Raw genomic sequence first — 15,764 nt, 5'->3', positions numbered from 1 at the left:
CAGCTTGAAGGCCAGGAGGTGGTGAAGGCATGAGAGCTCTTCAAGGTCCAGGTGAAGCCTCTCATTCCTGGCAGAGCTCAGCTGTGGGTGAGAGGATCATGAGGCATATTTACTATTTCCAGGGCCTGGGAGGTTGAATTCTCAGGAATGCTCATTAAATTAATTGTTACATTGTTACTCTATTCTCTGAGCAATTGCTTTTCCATGAGTGAGAAAACCAAACTAGAAAGATAATTTTGCATGCAGCCAGTTTTGCATCCCTGGGACACATACCTTCCTTACCCCTGGGGCTCATGATGTTGCTTTCTCTCTGGACTTGATCTCAGCAGATCCTTGTCTTTCCCCATGAGCACCTCCTTAATAAGTGATTTGGAGTGTGTCTGTCACAGACCAGACACTGTTCCCAAGCCCACACACATCTGTCCTAGCCCCCCTCCCCCACTGTCACAGCTTCTGTCCTTGCTACCAAAGGTGCAGTGTGGACAGGGTTCCAGGTGTGTGGTTAGAGAAGTATAAAGAGAGCAGCTTGTGCAGGTGGGGGTCTGCATGAATCCACAGCTTCCTTAAAAGGCTCACAACAAGTCCCTTGTGTGGTCCTCAGTATTCCAATCCAGAGAGTCAGGACCATATCTAACAATTTCCAGGGCACTGCCTTTTATAGGCCATGCCAAGCATTGTGAAAAATCAGTTCCACAAAATTGGAACCAAGCATTTCTTTCATGTCCTTGTGCTGAGCATGAAGGAGTAGCCAACAGGTGAGGCCGTCAGAAGGTGCAACCTACTGGGGGCTCCCAATGCCCAGGTGTTGAAGAGTTGAAGCACTTGCCTGGTCCATGCTGTACCCCTGGGTTCACTGCCCATTCTCTTCCCCTCAGGAGGGTCCATTCCTCACTCACATAGGACATGTAGGCATCAGTCTCTACAAAGGTGTATTATAGGAAACAGCCCCGTGAAATCCTTCTTTAGAGCCAAAGAAAGAACATTACTGAGGATAAGGTGCAGTGATTTCTGTTTGAGATCCATGAGGCTGAGTGTTTTCATGGTCTACAGACCAGGAAGGAGTGTTCTTTGAGGTTGGAATGGAATGTGCTTATTCTATCCATGTCCTTTACCTTGTTGTCTATACACTCTCCCTTCCCTCCTCTGGCTGTGCTAGATCATAGAACCAAGTCTGTGGCTCCACTTTAACCTCTGGGCGAGGATACATGTTTCATCATTTTCATGTATAAAGTCATCAGAAAAGAAGGCCAGATGCCTTAGGTAGACTCCCACAGGGCCTGGGGCTCTGAACTTTATTGGTTTTTGAATTCAGTCATTGAACAGACTTTTCTTCTTTGAAGATCATTCAGGAAGGACATCATCAGGATGGTGGAGGAGATACTAGCTTCATCATCCCACCTAAAACCAGGTAGACACAACTACCTATGTACCATAAAATCCCAGAAAGCATCTGGCAAAGCAGTAGAGATGAAAGAAAATGATAATATTCACATAGAAAGGATGGCTGGTGGTATTGCCACTCTTAAGATGCCGAAAGATACTAAGAACTAAGAAAACCAGAGGCTACTGGTATCAGCCATGGTAGGAACCATGGTGATTTGAAGGGCATCTAGGTTGGTTCCATAGCTTGACTATTCTCCGTTGAGCTACTATCAACATTCACGTAGCTGCATCACTAAAATAGACTGATTTTTAAATCCTTTGGGTATTTTTTAAGGAGTGGGATAGCTGGGTCAAATTGTGGTTCCATTCCAAGTTTTCTGAGCGATCTCCATGTGCTTTACAGAGTGGGTTGCACCAATTTGCAGTCCCACCAGCAATGTGTGAGTGTGCCTTTTCCCCCCACATCAGGGAGGAATTTTTACTTCCACAAAAACCATGCTCTGAGCCATCCTGTCCAGGTGAGTCTGAGAGTCTCCCAAACATTTGAGGAGAGGACCCGTGGCAAGGGAGGCTGAGACTTTTCACCTACAGTCAGCTGAGAGCTAAACCAGTTTTGCACAGATCTGGGGGACTGTTGTGGCCCTTTGCTTTGTTGCTTAATTCATTAACACATTTACTAGTGATGCTGAAAAAGGAAGTGAACGTTGAACCCAACAAGGCAGGGGTCATTGTTAGCAATGAAATAATGGTAATAGGTGCTCAATTGTATGAGGGCTTGGGAGACATAATGAGCTTCCAGCAGAAGTAGAACTTTCAGAATACCAGAAATTCTGAAATTAAGGGGTGTAGAGGAATAGAGTATTAGGTGTGGAGGAATATACAGAGATGAGGATCATATCTGCTAAATTTTAAGGACAGGGTATATTTGACTATGGTTCCATATTGACAAGAAAGTTCCAGACCAAGAGAATGCTTGTTTAATGCTACCTTTTTACACCAGTTCATGAGACATAGATTTCACAGTATCTTCTTTCACACTGGGTATTCACATGAAAAAAAATATTAGTGGAAAAGGATATATTAAAGAGCTCTACTTTGCAATTATTTCGTGACCTGTGAAGTTAAAAACGTGTGTGGACTTGTTAGCCGTTGACTTTCTCTTTTGCAAATTTTCTGCCATCTTCTGTTTTTTTTTTTTGAATTGGGATTAGAGTGTTTTGATTTCTATATAATATTACTGCATTTTTCATATAAAATGAACAATTTCACCCACCTTGATGGTGCTACTTAATTCCTCTATACATCTGTGTTTGAAATGTTTGTGTAAGGAAATGTGTGAAAATTTATAATTTTATACCAGCAAGCAATAAGACCTATAATTAAAAAAAGGAAAGGTCTCAAATAACCTAATGTCAATTTTCAAGAAACTGGAAGAACAGACTGAAAACTGAGACATCATGCTGAATGAAATAAGTCAGAGCCACAAAGAGAAATACTCCATGATTTCTCTTGCATGTGGAATGAAAAATGAAGCTGAATACAGAGAAACAGAGCAGGTTCATATGTGATATGACCTCTTTTGGAGACCCCATATTCTTTGGGCTACAAAGCTTTTCTCAAAAGTATATTAGCTAATGTCACTCAGGGCCCTTTTAAAAAAGCACTTGAAAACAAGATCTGCAACACCCTTGAGAGCAAGAAATGTATTTTCATTGAAAATGACATGCTAAGATGATTCATGGTGGAGAAGACCTAGAACCATCCACACTTGATTTTTTTTTATGTTTTGGGTGCTAGGGTTGAAACCCAGGGACATGCACATGCTAGATTAATGCTGTACTAATAAGCTGCACCCTAATTCTAACACAGGATCATAGGTTTGCTACTCAGAGTGGCCTATGGACTTGGTCCTCTAACCCTAATATGACCAGGGATGTGGTTAAGGTGCTGAGGCTCTGGACTACAGCAGAACTATGGCCTCAGAATTTACACTTGAACTTGAACACTTGGTAATTCTTATGCATGGTGAAATTGGTCTAAAACGTATTTTCACTATTGACATTTGGGGTCAGAATAATTCTTCGTGTTGGGATTTGTCCTTTGCATCATCCTTTAGACATTGCCAACTATCCCCAGGGGAAATATATCTCTAGTTGAGAACGATAGTTTGAGAACTGGAACCATTATTCCAGAATTCAAGTTCAGGCCAAATCCCTTCCTTGACTGGCAATATTTGTCTGCTCTATTTCTGCACTGGAGAATGGAGTGCATAATAACACAACTAACTCACACAATAGGATTCAAAAAATCAAATTGCACAATTCCTAGAGGGTACTAATCTCAGGTTATAGTACTCAAAAAGAATGAAATACATATCTTATTATTAACATGAGAACTTTTTAACTTTTACAAAAACCATAAAATAGTATAGACTTTGAGAAACAGACCATGAAAGCAAGACGTGTATTTCCCATACCTTTTCAACAGAGGAGCACAATTCTCCCTCTAGTTAAAAATGGCATGACAATTTTTAGGGGTATCTGGTGCTTTGTACCCACTACAGATACCTGCTTCTAATAACTATGGGATCCAATCAAGATGAGCTCATCAGTGTCAGACTATGAGAGGAGACTGGACCTCTGGAAGGCAGGTTAATCCATGGAGGAACAATATAAACTAGTTTAACTGGACTATAAATGGGTCTCCTGGGAACAGAGAACAACACAAAAGATTTCCTGTCTTTCCAGGACAGTGTCCCCCAGGGGAACAAGAGGGAAATGAGCCTAGTGAGCAGATATAGGGAGCTGTGGCTCTCTGCTGTGATGTCATCTCTCAGTGCACAGCCTTACGTGGGATGGGACATGGTGGAGTCCTTTAAGGTCTTCAGCCTGCCCGTGGACCTGACACTGACTTCTACCTGCTGTGTTTTCTGGGGACAGAGCTTCAGTCACCATCAAGCCCACTCAGGAAGGACCTTGCACATCCACAGGGAGACCTTCCTCCCAGAGCTGGACTCCAGGTGGGTCTGACAGTTCAGTGGACACTGCAGGAGAGCAGCAGAGAGAATGGAGCCCAAGACTCTATAGCTGAGAGGCAGGCCAACTAGACCAGAGCAGGGCTATTGCTCTCCTGAAGATTTAGTCACAATTTTGCACAACTAAAAGAGAAGTGAACATTTCACTGGTTAACACAGGGTTCACTGCTGACCATGAAAAGGTGTGAACAAAGGCTGAAGGGAAGATGGGAGGGAGGATCCCAGTGCTCCCAGAGAAAGATCATAGATCCAAGGATCTTTGAAATTAATGGGAATAGAGGATAGGGATTAACTGTGGAGGGACATGAAGTGAAGTTGGGGCTCTTTTTGATTAAGATGAGATAAAGTTGACACACTTGATTATGCTTATATACTGCTGACAAAGATCCTGAGCTTGCAAATATTAACTTGAAGAAAAAGTTCAGGAGAACAGGAGTTCAAATATTTTTAAAGTATTATTTCTGACCTGAAGCATTCACATTAAAAAACATGATTTCATAGGTCAATAAATAGATGCCTACAACCCTTATTTTGAAGAGATTTGAATACCTGTGAAGCTGAATGTATCTGTGGTTTGGTAGCCAGTTACTGCTGCATGGACAAGTGTCTAAGCAAGTCATGCCCTTGTATGTGGAGGTGGAAAAATTAGCTCCCTCCCACTGACTTTTGCAATATTCTTGCAAACAAAGTATTGAGACTTATTTTTTCTTTCACAAATTGCCTGTTTCCCATTTAGTTCTTTCATGCATATATAGAGATATTTGTGGGGAACATTTAAGAATTTGTGAATTTTGTGTGCCAAATCTATCAATCATATTATGTTTGCACATTGCTTTTTTTTCCCTGAAAGAATTGAAGTATTAATTTAATATTCTTCACTTGTGGATCCTTACTTTAAAAAAAAGATCATGAAGGTTCTTGTGCACCTTAATGCTAATATTACAACTTGTTTTCTCATCTTTGTTATTGCTTATTATATTTTGGCTTTTTCTGTTTAGAAATGAGCCTAATGAACAAATATAGGGAGCTGTGGGGGGCAAAACCTCCAGCCCCCATTGGGAAGGCATTCATGCTTCTATCTCATTTGATTATAGCTCCTTGTGTCATTATTAAATATATCAAGTACAGATATATTTATATGAGACAAATTAACATTTTAGATACTGTTACCATCATAAATTTCAGAACTCTGTTATTTCCAAGTCTATGGCAATTTAATCTTTAGTTAGTAATCCAGGTTGATATCATTAAGTAATTTCTATGTTATATCATTTAGATGTTTTATATTTTCCTTCAATTTTATTTTAATAGGTGCATGCTGCATGTGTGCATTGAAGCATGACACTGAACCCCATTAACAGACACAGAGTTCATGGTAATAAATTGGAGAACATTTAAAAAATAGCATCAAGAGTATAATGACAGTCACAGAAATCAGGAAGAGTAGGATGAGGGGGAGAGAGGAATGTTTCACAGTGGGCACCTGTACACAGATACATGGGAGGAATAAGTCCTGGTGATGTATGAAGTGGGAGGAGGATTACAGGTCAAAACAAGGTATCCCATATCTTTATGTCCATGATCTTTATCATAAAATCACGAAATTACTTACAAAATGCTAAGTGAGTTTTTGATTATATATTTTTATAAAGAATTAGAAGAGAGGATTTTGAAGTTTCTTAATACAAGAAATTTATAAATGTTTAAGGAGAGGGAAGTGATCATTACCTGGTTTGAGAATCGCCTGTGTGTACACATATTTAATTATCACACTCCTCCAGTCACCTGTACAGCTGTTATGTGTCAATAAAAAAGAACTGTGCTGAGAATGCTCTTCAGTGGTAGAGCGATGGCCTGGCATGTGCAAGGCCCTGGGTTTGGTCCCCAGCACTGCAAAAGAAGACAAAATGCCAAAACAGAAACCAAACATAAAAAAAAATAATTGATAAGATGTAGTAAATAAAATAAAATACAAAACCCACAAACTCATTACTTTAAAGAAAAAAACTGCTACTCTTACACTAATTTAATCAATGCCGTCCTTCTCCATTATATTAGTTCTCTAACACATTTCTTCTCTCTATTAGGCCTGCCTACACTCACATACACCTTTAATACAAATGTCTGAATGAGATCCTGTGCCCCTCGTTAATGCTCTGGGTATTTAGTGTGGAATGCTTTCTAAATTATCCCTCTTTCCTTCCTCACTCAATAATTCCTATCAACTTTCTACAAATCATCCAACATCATGCAAGTCAGACATTTCAAAGGATGGGCCATCTTGCAAATGAGGCTGTGCTACTCATATTTTTTGATGGACTTTCATAGTCTTTCTCATTAATATGCTATTATACCAATGCTGCAAAAATATGTTGCTATTGTTAAGTTCAAAGAGTGCTTCTCAACCAGGAGTGTTACTTGTCCCCTGGGGGACACTGGGCAAGGAGTGGAGACATTTTCAGTTGTCATACAGGGTAGGGGTCATGAGAGGTCAGGGACGCTGCTCATCATCCCACAACAGCCCCCACCTCAAAGAATCACTTGTCCCAGGATGTCAATATTGGAGAGATGGAGAGACCTTGAGTTAAAGATACTTGCACTTTTACTATTTATGGCTGTCTTCAGATTGTTCCCAATACCTGGCATAAGGGCACATTTCTGCCACCAAATTAGGGTTCCCCTTTGCTTCTGTTTAAAAATTCCAACCCCCATCACTGGTACAGATCTTCTGTAGCTAGAGGATGTGAAAAAAAAATTCTTGTTTTCTTGAACTTTTACTGACTTTTAGCAAATATTTGTATATTTCATCAACATTTTGATTTCTGTTATTGTTATTGACCCATGTTTCTCCAGTGTCAATATTTTGACTGATTTTTTTTTACAAATTATTGTTTCTTCCTTGACTTTTGGGATGATACATTTGATCATAAAAAATGTAAATTTTATTTAGTGTCCTATGTTGGTCTTACTCCTGAGTTTCTTGCCTTAATGATTTTGCTCACTGGAGATTTTACATATAATTTTAGATGTTTAGTTAAAGTGAATTTCATATTTTTTGCACTGAGGTCTTTAACTTCTCTGATTATTGTTAAAATTTATGAGGGAGAGGTCCAACATCATTTTCTTCCATTCAGCCATTTATCTAAACTTTTATTCTAACATTTCTCACTACCTTTGTCATACATGCAACATCCACATACACTCAAACTCAATCCTGATTCATCTCGCAAGTGATAACGGAGCATTCAGTACCTGCCAGAGTATCACAGGAACATTGTCGGCCATATTCTGGTATCAGTTAATTGTTACTTTTTATTCTTCTGCAGTGCAGAGGATCCAGCCCAGCCCCCCCGCCCCATGCAAGGCAGGTTTTCCACCACAGAGCTTCACCCCCAACCCCTGGTTTAGTTTATTTTGGGGGCTCCATTCAATTTTGCTTAACACAGTTCTTTGGAAACCACCTTGATGAGTCGGGCTTCATCCTCCTTGTATTTATACTCAGTCTCTCACTTTCTTACACTTGTTTTGTGTCTCTGAACCTAACTTTGCAAACCTTTCTGAAAATGGAAAGGTCACTAAGGGGCGCGTATCTGTTGATTTGCATCTTGAATGACAGGAGCATAGATTAACGACGGCAGTACACACATGTCACAGCACAGCGCCCTCGGCATCGCATTAGGACAGATCACAGATCAAATGTGGTGGAGCTGTCACCACATTTTCAGGTTGGACAGGGAGCAGAACCAGGGTTGAAAAAAACCCATTGGATTTTTCAAAAAAAATAAAAATAGACATTAAATCCCTAAACCCAAGAAAAGATACCACATGAGCAAAGCGAGAAATGGGCCCAGCTCGCCCATTTGGGCTATTTCCAAACCAATCAGTCAAATAGGGGACACGTGCAGGAAAACCAGATTCTTCAGTTCCATGCATACTATGGTAAACTTGTGGTCCCTTGCCTGTATCCTTTGAGGCATTGTTAACTTGTCACCTTTGGTCATTTTTGTTGTGGGGTCATATTTCTATAAGGTATTGAACCCATAAATACATCACTACTTTTGACATTGGATACATTTCTTTCTCTTTTCTTATTTTTGCAGGACCTGCAGGGGCTGGGCCCTGGGCTGGAGCCAGAATCAAGGAGCATGTTCTTCCTTTCAGTCTCTCAGGGGCCTTCTGAGGTCATTGCCTTGTTCCCCAGCCACCAATGCCCACTTCGTGTCTCTATTCTTCGCTGTATTTGTTGGTCTCTCTGTCTCCCTCCCACCACCTCCCTCATGTTCTTAAAATGCAGAACGTAATCTACCAAGCTGTAACAGTAATTTCTCCATGTCTACTTCTCAACAGGAGGTTTACAGGAAGGACGTCCTGGCTGCCATTTCTGCATCAGGGAACAGTTAATCTGATCTGGCCAGCTTGCACTGTATACACTAGGAGCCTAACAGAGTGGTGAGGTCAGAGGCCACAGCAGTGTCGTGGTGTGTGTGTGTGTGTGTGTGTGTGTGTGTGTGTGCACGTGCATCATCCTCGGGGCAGGGCACTGGACTCCTATTCCAAGGTAATTCCTATGATGTGACCATTGGTGGCGTAAGTGGCCTGTCCGTTTCATTTCCCAGGCTGCCTTTCAACAAAATTAACAGTTTACATAATGGGGATGAAGGTCACTTGGTGTCTGGCAGTTTCAACCCCAGCAGAGAGACCACCTCATTCCTCAGTGTCTTGTGACACCATACCTTGTCATTATACCTTTTTTTTTTTTTTTAAATAACACATATAAAATGTATTATAAAAATGTAAATGAGCAATATTATTTTTATCATCAGGTAGCTGATTATAAAACTATTTATATAAAGACACTTAGGTATGAAAAACCTTACATGTACACACCTCTTTTTTATTGGCCTCTTCAGAGTGGGTCTTTGAGGCCCTTGAACACCTGAAATAAGTTCCTGTCTCAGGCCCTTTGCACTGACTATTCTCTCTGCTAAACCTCAGCCGATGACCTCCTGCCTCTTGCACCACCCTCTTGAGGTCTTTGTTCCAGTGTTACATTCTCTGCAGATCTTGCCTGAACATCCTTAAAAATACCGGCACTAGGTCTTGGGGGTGCAGGTCTGTGGTAGAGCACCTGCTCAGCACACAGGAAGCCCTGGGTTTCATCCCCAGCCCTGCTCTCTCCTTCATATCTGCTTCGTGTCCTTCATGCTCCTTCACCATCAGACATGCTATAAGATTCTTTTTTAAACAGCTTTCTTGAGGCATAATTAATACTCAAAGAACCACTTGTGATTAATGTGTACAATCCGGAGAACAAAGGTAACAAGTTAACATGGGCAAGAATATGCACAAAAAGGCAATAGATTACGATTTACTTATCTGCATATAATCTTTGCCCATTATTGGGATGTAGGAGCTTTTGTTATTCGAGTACTGACAGTTCCTAGGACGTGGTTAGCATTCCATTTAAACTTCGTCAATGTTAAGATATAATTTATCATTATCACTGCAGGATAAGTGACCCTCTGGAGAAAAGGATCAGAGCGGGACAGCAGTTCCTCAGCACTAACGGCTCGAGGAATGTCCTAAGAGGACAGATGCATAAACAAAGTGTAGAAATCCAGCTTGACAGGAAATATAAACTAACATATTAGACATATCAGTGCTGCTCATCTGTGTGACCAGAAGTCATGTTATTTTTCTCTTTCTGGTAGTTATATCCACTCCATGGAATCAGGAAACAATACAAGGGTCTCAGAATTCCTTCTTCTGGGATTTTCAGAGGACTCAGAACTGCAGCCCCTCATCTTTGGGCTGTTCCTGTCCATGTACCTGGTCACTGTGCTGGGGAACCTGCTCATCATCCTGGCCACCATCTCAAACCCCCACCTGCACACGCCCATGTACTTCTTCCTCTCCAACCTGTCCTTTGTGGACATCTGCTTCACCTCCACCACTGTCCCCAAGATGTTGGTGAACATCCAGACACAGAGCAAGGCCATCACCTATGCAGGCTGCATCACCCAGATGTGCCTTTTCTTAGTTTTTGGAGAGTTGGACAACTTCCTCCTGGCTGTGATGGCCTATGACCGGTTTGTAGCCATCTGCCACCCCCTGCAATACACTGTCATCATGAATCCCAGACTCTGTGGTTTGCTGGTTTTAGTGTGCTGGATCCTGAGTGTCCTGCATGCCCTGTTACAAAGCTTAGTGGTGTTACGACTATCTTTCAGCCCACATTTAGAAATCCCCCACTTTTTCTGTGAACTCAACCAGGTGATCCAACTTGCCTGTTCTGACATCTTCCTTAATAATATGTTGATGTATTTTATTGCCCTGTTGTTGGCTTCTATTGCCCTCATTGGCATCCTTTACTCTTATGCTAAGATAGCTTCCTCCATCCGTGCAATCTCATCAGCTCAAGGCAAGTATAAAGCCTTCTCCACCTGTGCGTCTCACCTCTCCGTGGTCTCCTTATTTTATGGCACAGGCTTTGGTGTGTACCTGAGTTCTGCTGCAGCCCAGAGCTCACCCTCCAGTGCAACAGCCTCAGTGATGTACACCGTGGTCACCCCCATGCTGAACCCCTTCATCTACAGTCTGAGGAACAAGGACATAAAACAATCTCTGAAAAGTCTTTTTGGAGGGTAACTATAGAAGGGCCTCTTGCCCTGGGGCTTCACTAGTACCTGACTTTGATTGCAGGAGCAAAGTCTTAGAGCCAGAAGTTGGATTTTTTGTTTATTGTGAATGTGAAATGGTCATCATGTCTGCATTCTATTTTCTGAAGTTTTCATGACTCTAAATTCAACCTCTCTATACAATTATGTCCAACTCACTTTATTAAGCTTCCTGAACTCTCTGAAATCCAACAATTTTTTGCTTTGTTGTCCTGATTTTCTAAATTTATTCCAAAAGTTATTCTGAATATCAGACCAGAAATATTTTAAAATTACCATTTCTCTCATGTATTGGCAAAAATTCTTCTAATTAACATGTTACTACATGACATATAATGTGTTAATTAATCATGTTTCTTTCCCTTTATGAAAGCATAATTTTCTCTCTGTTTAAAATCTATCCTTCAGAACTAAGGCAATTCTTGCAACTTGTAATAGAAAGTCATCCAAGGTCACAGTTTTGCATTATCATTTGTTTGTATATTGGTACTTGAAAAGGGAGAAATGGTGGAAGGAAATCGATGAATTTATACTATGTCACATAAATATACCACTGTGAGTTTCACCTTTATGTACGTTTATAAAGCAATAATTAAAAATTGTAAATATTAGAAGGAAGACTAGTAGAATAGAGGAAAGGGAAGAGATAGAGGGAAGAGAAGAATGGAAAAGAAAAGAACCAGGGACCAAAGTGGAGCAAATTATCTTGCTTGCATGTGTGACTTGTCAGAATGAACCCATGTATTATCTACAACTTTAAGCAGTAATAAAAAATTTGAAAAAGAAAAATGCTGTTCTTGATAATTTCTACTTAATATGTGAGTGTACTTTATTGGGGTTTTGGAAAAATTGTTTTTACGCCAACATATTCAAAAGCTCTATGAAGTAGGATCTAGACTTCTTCTAGAGATCCTTATGCTGCCTACCAAATGCCTTTTTATAGAATTATATGAGTTGTCATTCATATCCCTGGAGTAGAGTATTCACCAGGATAGGGGGTGCACACCTTTAATCCCAGCTACTTGAATCCAAGTTTGAAGACAGGCTGGCTACTTTGAGGCTGGGAATGTTACCAAGATATTGGCTCAAAAAAAAATAATAATAAAAGGTCAGGTTATGGATCCCAGTATTAGACAACCTCTGGATTCACTTCAAATTAAGGTCCCATTTGTACTTTATAAAAAATATTTATTTTGAGACAGAGTGTGTCACTAAGTTCCTGAGGCTGGCCTAGAAATTATAATTGTTCTAAATGGGTCTCTGGAGTGGCTTGGATGACAGGTGTGTGCCACCTTGTCTGGCCAGTCCCTACCTGGTGTCTAACATTTGTCAGCCCTGTTTCTGCAGTGGAGATGTAGTTCATAATTGTACTAACACATAAAACAGACTTCATAGAATAGATTTCAGTAAAAGTGATACTGCCCAGTTCCTATCAGGTGTTGGCATTAGGCTAGGGTGCATAAAAACAAACTAACCACCTCATCTTGATAAATATTTCAAAATGAGAGGCTGAATGGGAGCTCTTCACTTCTGTTAAAACTACAAATTTCCTGATAGTGTTTTGGTTGTGAAGGCAAGAAGTGTAATGACCAAGGCTTTTTGCCACCGGAACACAATTCTTAACCTTGTTAAGATGGCATGACTATTTTCTGGTACTTTTTTCACACCACAGGTTTATGATTTGAAGACACCTGAGCTCCAACAAAGATGAGCTCATCAGTGTCAGACTGGGTCACAGGAGGGATGAAATGCCAGGAAGCTGGACCTCTGGAAGGCAGGTGGGTCCATGGAGGAGCAATAAAAACTAGGTTCCCTGGGTTATAAATGGGTCTCCTGGGAACAGAGAATCCACAGGAAGAATTTCCTGTCTTTCCAGGCCAGTGTCCCTCGTGGGAACAAGAGAGAAATGAGCTAATGAGCAGATATAGGGAGCTGTGGCTCTCTGCTCTGACATGGTCCTCAGTGCACAGCCCTGTGCTGGACAGGATGTGGTGATGTCCTTTGAGGTCTCAGGTCTGGGTGCCCAGGAGCCCAGCACTGGACTCCTTCCTGCTGTGTTATCCAGGGTCAGAGCTTCAGTCACCATCAAGCCCACCCAGGCAGGTCCTTGCACATCCACAGGGGGACCTTCCTCCCAGAGTTGGTCTCCAGGTGAGTCTGAGAGCTCAGTGGACACTGCAGGAGAGCAGCAGAGAGAATGGAACCCGAGACTCTTTAGCTGAGGTCAGTGGAGACCCAGGCCTACCTAGCCCAGAGCAGGGCTGCTATGGCCACCTACTGTCCTGATATCACAGGCTGCATTGATTCAAAACAGTTATTTGAGAAATGGTCATTGCACTGGTTAATGCAGGGTTCACTGATGACCATGAAATGGTGCTAACAGAGGCTGAAGAGAAGATGGGAGGGAGGCATCCAGAACTTCCAGAGAAAGAACAGGAGTCCAGGGATCTTGGGAATTAAGGGAGCAGAGGAATAGGGATTAAGGGTGGAGGGACAAGAAGTTATGTTAGGGCAGTTTTAAAATATGTGTGTGCTTAAGATGAGAAATAATTGATTGACTATTTATTATATACAAAAATCCTGGTTAAGGATCTTGCAAAAATTATCTCACTACAAAAATTCATGGAGCACAGATTTTAAAGTACTGTTTTCTCTATAGTAACATTAAAAAACATAATTGATAGGCAAATAGAGATATGCCTATAGCTTTACTGTGGAATGATTTGAAACCTATGAGGCTGAATATCCCTGTGGTGTGTTAGCTATTTCCTGGTGTGTTGCAAAGGGCTGTGTCGGTTTCTCTATGGTGTATTTGGCAGCAGTCCCCCACCCCTCTGCTTTCCAAGATAGCCTTTTAAAGAGATTATTTGAATTCTTTTCTTCTACAGACTGCCTATTTTAATGCATATAGAGATATTTTAGTTGGGAAAGTGTGAAAATATTTAACTAATTTAAATTCTAGTCTATCTAGTAATTGTATTTGCCTTTTCTGAAACTATGAGTGATGAATACTCTTTCTTTTTCTGGTTTTGCTTTAGATAAAAATGGTAGTGAACATCTTGTGCACCCCTAGTGCTATGTCACATTGCATAACATTTCCAACTTGTTTTCGTATCTCTGTATTGCTTACTGTGTCTTTTGTTGTTTTCTGATCAGATTCATTGCTTAGAAAGGCATCACCTTTAGGCATCATTGAAAAAACATTCATGTTTATTTCCCACTGGATCCAAGCACATTTTGTCATTATTTATCATATTCTAATGTACATTATTTTTTAATGAGAGATTATTCAAACTTTATATATTTTCACCCATGTGCAGTTTATATGACTTCCTTCATTTTTTATTATTTCTGGGTTTTGGCAGTGTATTCTTGAATATTCATAACCCATGTTGATATCATTAAAAAATTCCTATTTTACATCTTTCCTTTGGATGTTTTAGATTTTTTATTCTATTTTGTTTCAAATAGTGCACGCTGAATGAATGTATTAAGAAGTGACACGGAACCCCATCAACATGTACAGAATAATAAATAAGAGAAAATTTAACACTCAGTATAGTAGAATGAAGGCTGGTGGTCAGCAGAGGTAGGAAAGGCCAGGGGATTAGCCAGAGAGTCCTGATAACTGCAGCTGTCCATAGTCACAGGAGGAAGTGCCCCCCTGTCCCAGCACAGTGGAAAGTTGGTAGTCTGAAGCCATTTCTCATACATTTTTATGTCCACTGACTATTGGGGTAATTTTTTGACTATTAAACAGTTTCAAATTGTATGTTTTGATATGTGTTTGTCTTCTTATACCTGAGTGTCTTGCCTTAAATTTTATATATAATGTCTAGATGTACATACTCAACTTTTATTTTTTCATTTTTACACTGAGGTTTCTTTAATCTGATTTTTGGTAAATGTGTGAGCTAGAGATTAACTTCATCTTCTCTGACACAGATGGCTGTTTTATAAGGTTTTATCCTACCATCTAGCATTTTCCTATCAGGTGGCTATTTAACTGTGTTATATGAAATGTCCACATGCTCTAGACTTCACTCTCAATTCATTCTTAAGAAATAGTTGAGCACTTATCACCTGTCACAATGGCGTAGGAACATTATCTGCTATATCCTAGTGTGACAAAGTCTTTGTCAATTTGATTCTTATTTCATACTGATATTTTAAGCTTGCTGTATATCATCTTTTTTCAGTTCTTTCAGTTCTTTTTCAGCTTCTTTTTGTTTGGAAAACCAAAAAAACAGCAGCCCCAGTGGCTCAGGATTTTGGTTAGTGGAGAGCACTTGCAAACACAGAGAAGGCCAAGAGTTCACACAACACACACACACACACACACACACACACACACACACACTCACATACACACACACACACATACACACACACACACAACCTCTCCATTATACCTGATTTTGTTTTTCTCATAGTTGCTTCACCCTCAGTCATGCTATGTGATTATTTCTGTTTAAAACAGTTTTATTGAGTTGTAAATATTTAAAGGACCACAAGGAGTTGATGTGTATAATTCAGTGAGGGAGCACAATTGCCAATACTTGTGATATACGATTAGCACCAAAATGCAATAGACTGTGATTTGCCTCTGTGTGGATGTGCTCTGTCCATCATTGGGATATAGGAGCTTTGGTTGTGGAGGCCTGGACAGC

The 15,764-nt window shown here is 40.4% G+C and overlaps 1 protein-coding gene across 1 annotated transcript; it reads left to right on the top strand.

Moving 5' to 3' along the window:
* Nucleotides 1-10,141: 10,141 nt before the first annotated feature.
* LOC143400189 (olfactory receptor 7A10-like) lies at nucleotides 10,142-11,065 on the top strand. The gene has a single exon (XM_076857509.2). It carries the CDS (start codon nucleotides 10,142-10,144, stop codon nucleotides 11,063-11,065), a length of 924 nt encoding a protein of 307 aa, XP_076713624.2.
* Nucleotides 11,066-15,764: the final 4,699 nt, after the last annotated feature.

The sequence above is a fragment of the Callospermophilus lateralis genome, chromosome 1 (genome assembly GCF_048772815.1).
Source record: "Callospermophilus lateralis isolate mCalLat2 chromosome 1, mCalLat2.hap1, whole genome shotgun sequence".
Classification (NCBI taxonomy): Eukaryota; Metazoa; Chordata; class Mammalia; order Rodentia; family Sciuridae; genus Callospermophilus; species Callospermophilus lateralis.
Note: the sequence above shows the minus strand (reverse complement) of the source record. Positions and strands in the feature narration are given on the sequence as shown.

What these genes read in the sequence shown, in the direction of transcription:
- LOC143400189 (XM_076857509.2), top strand. Translation starts at nt 10,142, where the DNA reads ATGGAATCAGGAAACAATACAAGGGTCTCAGAATTCCTTCTTCTGGGA.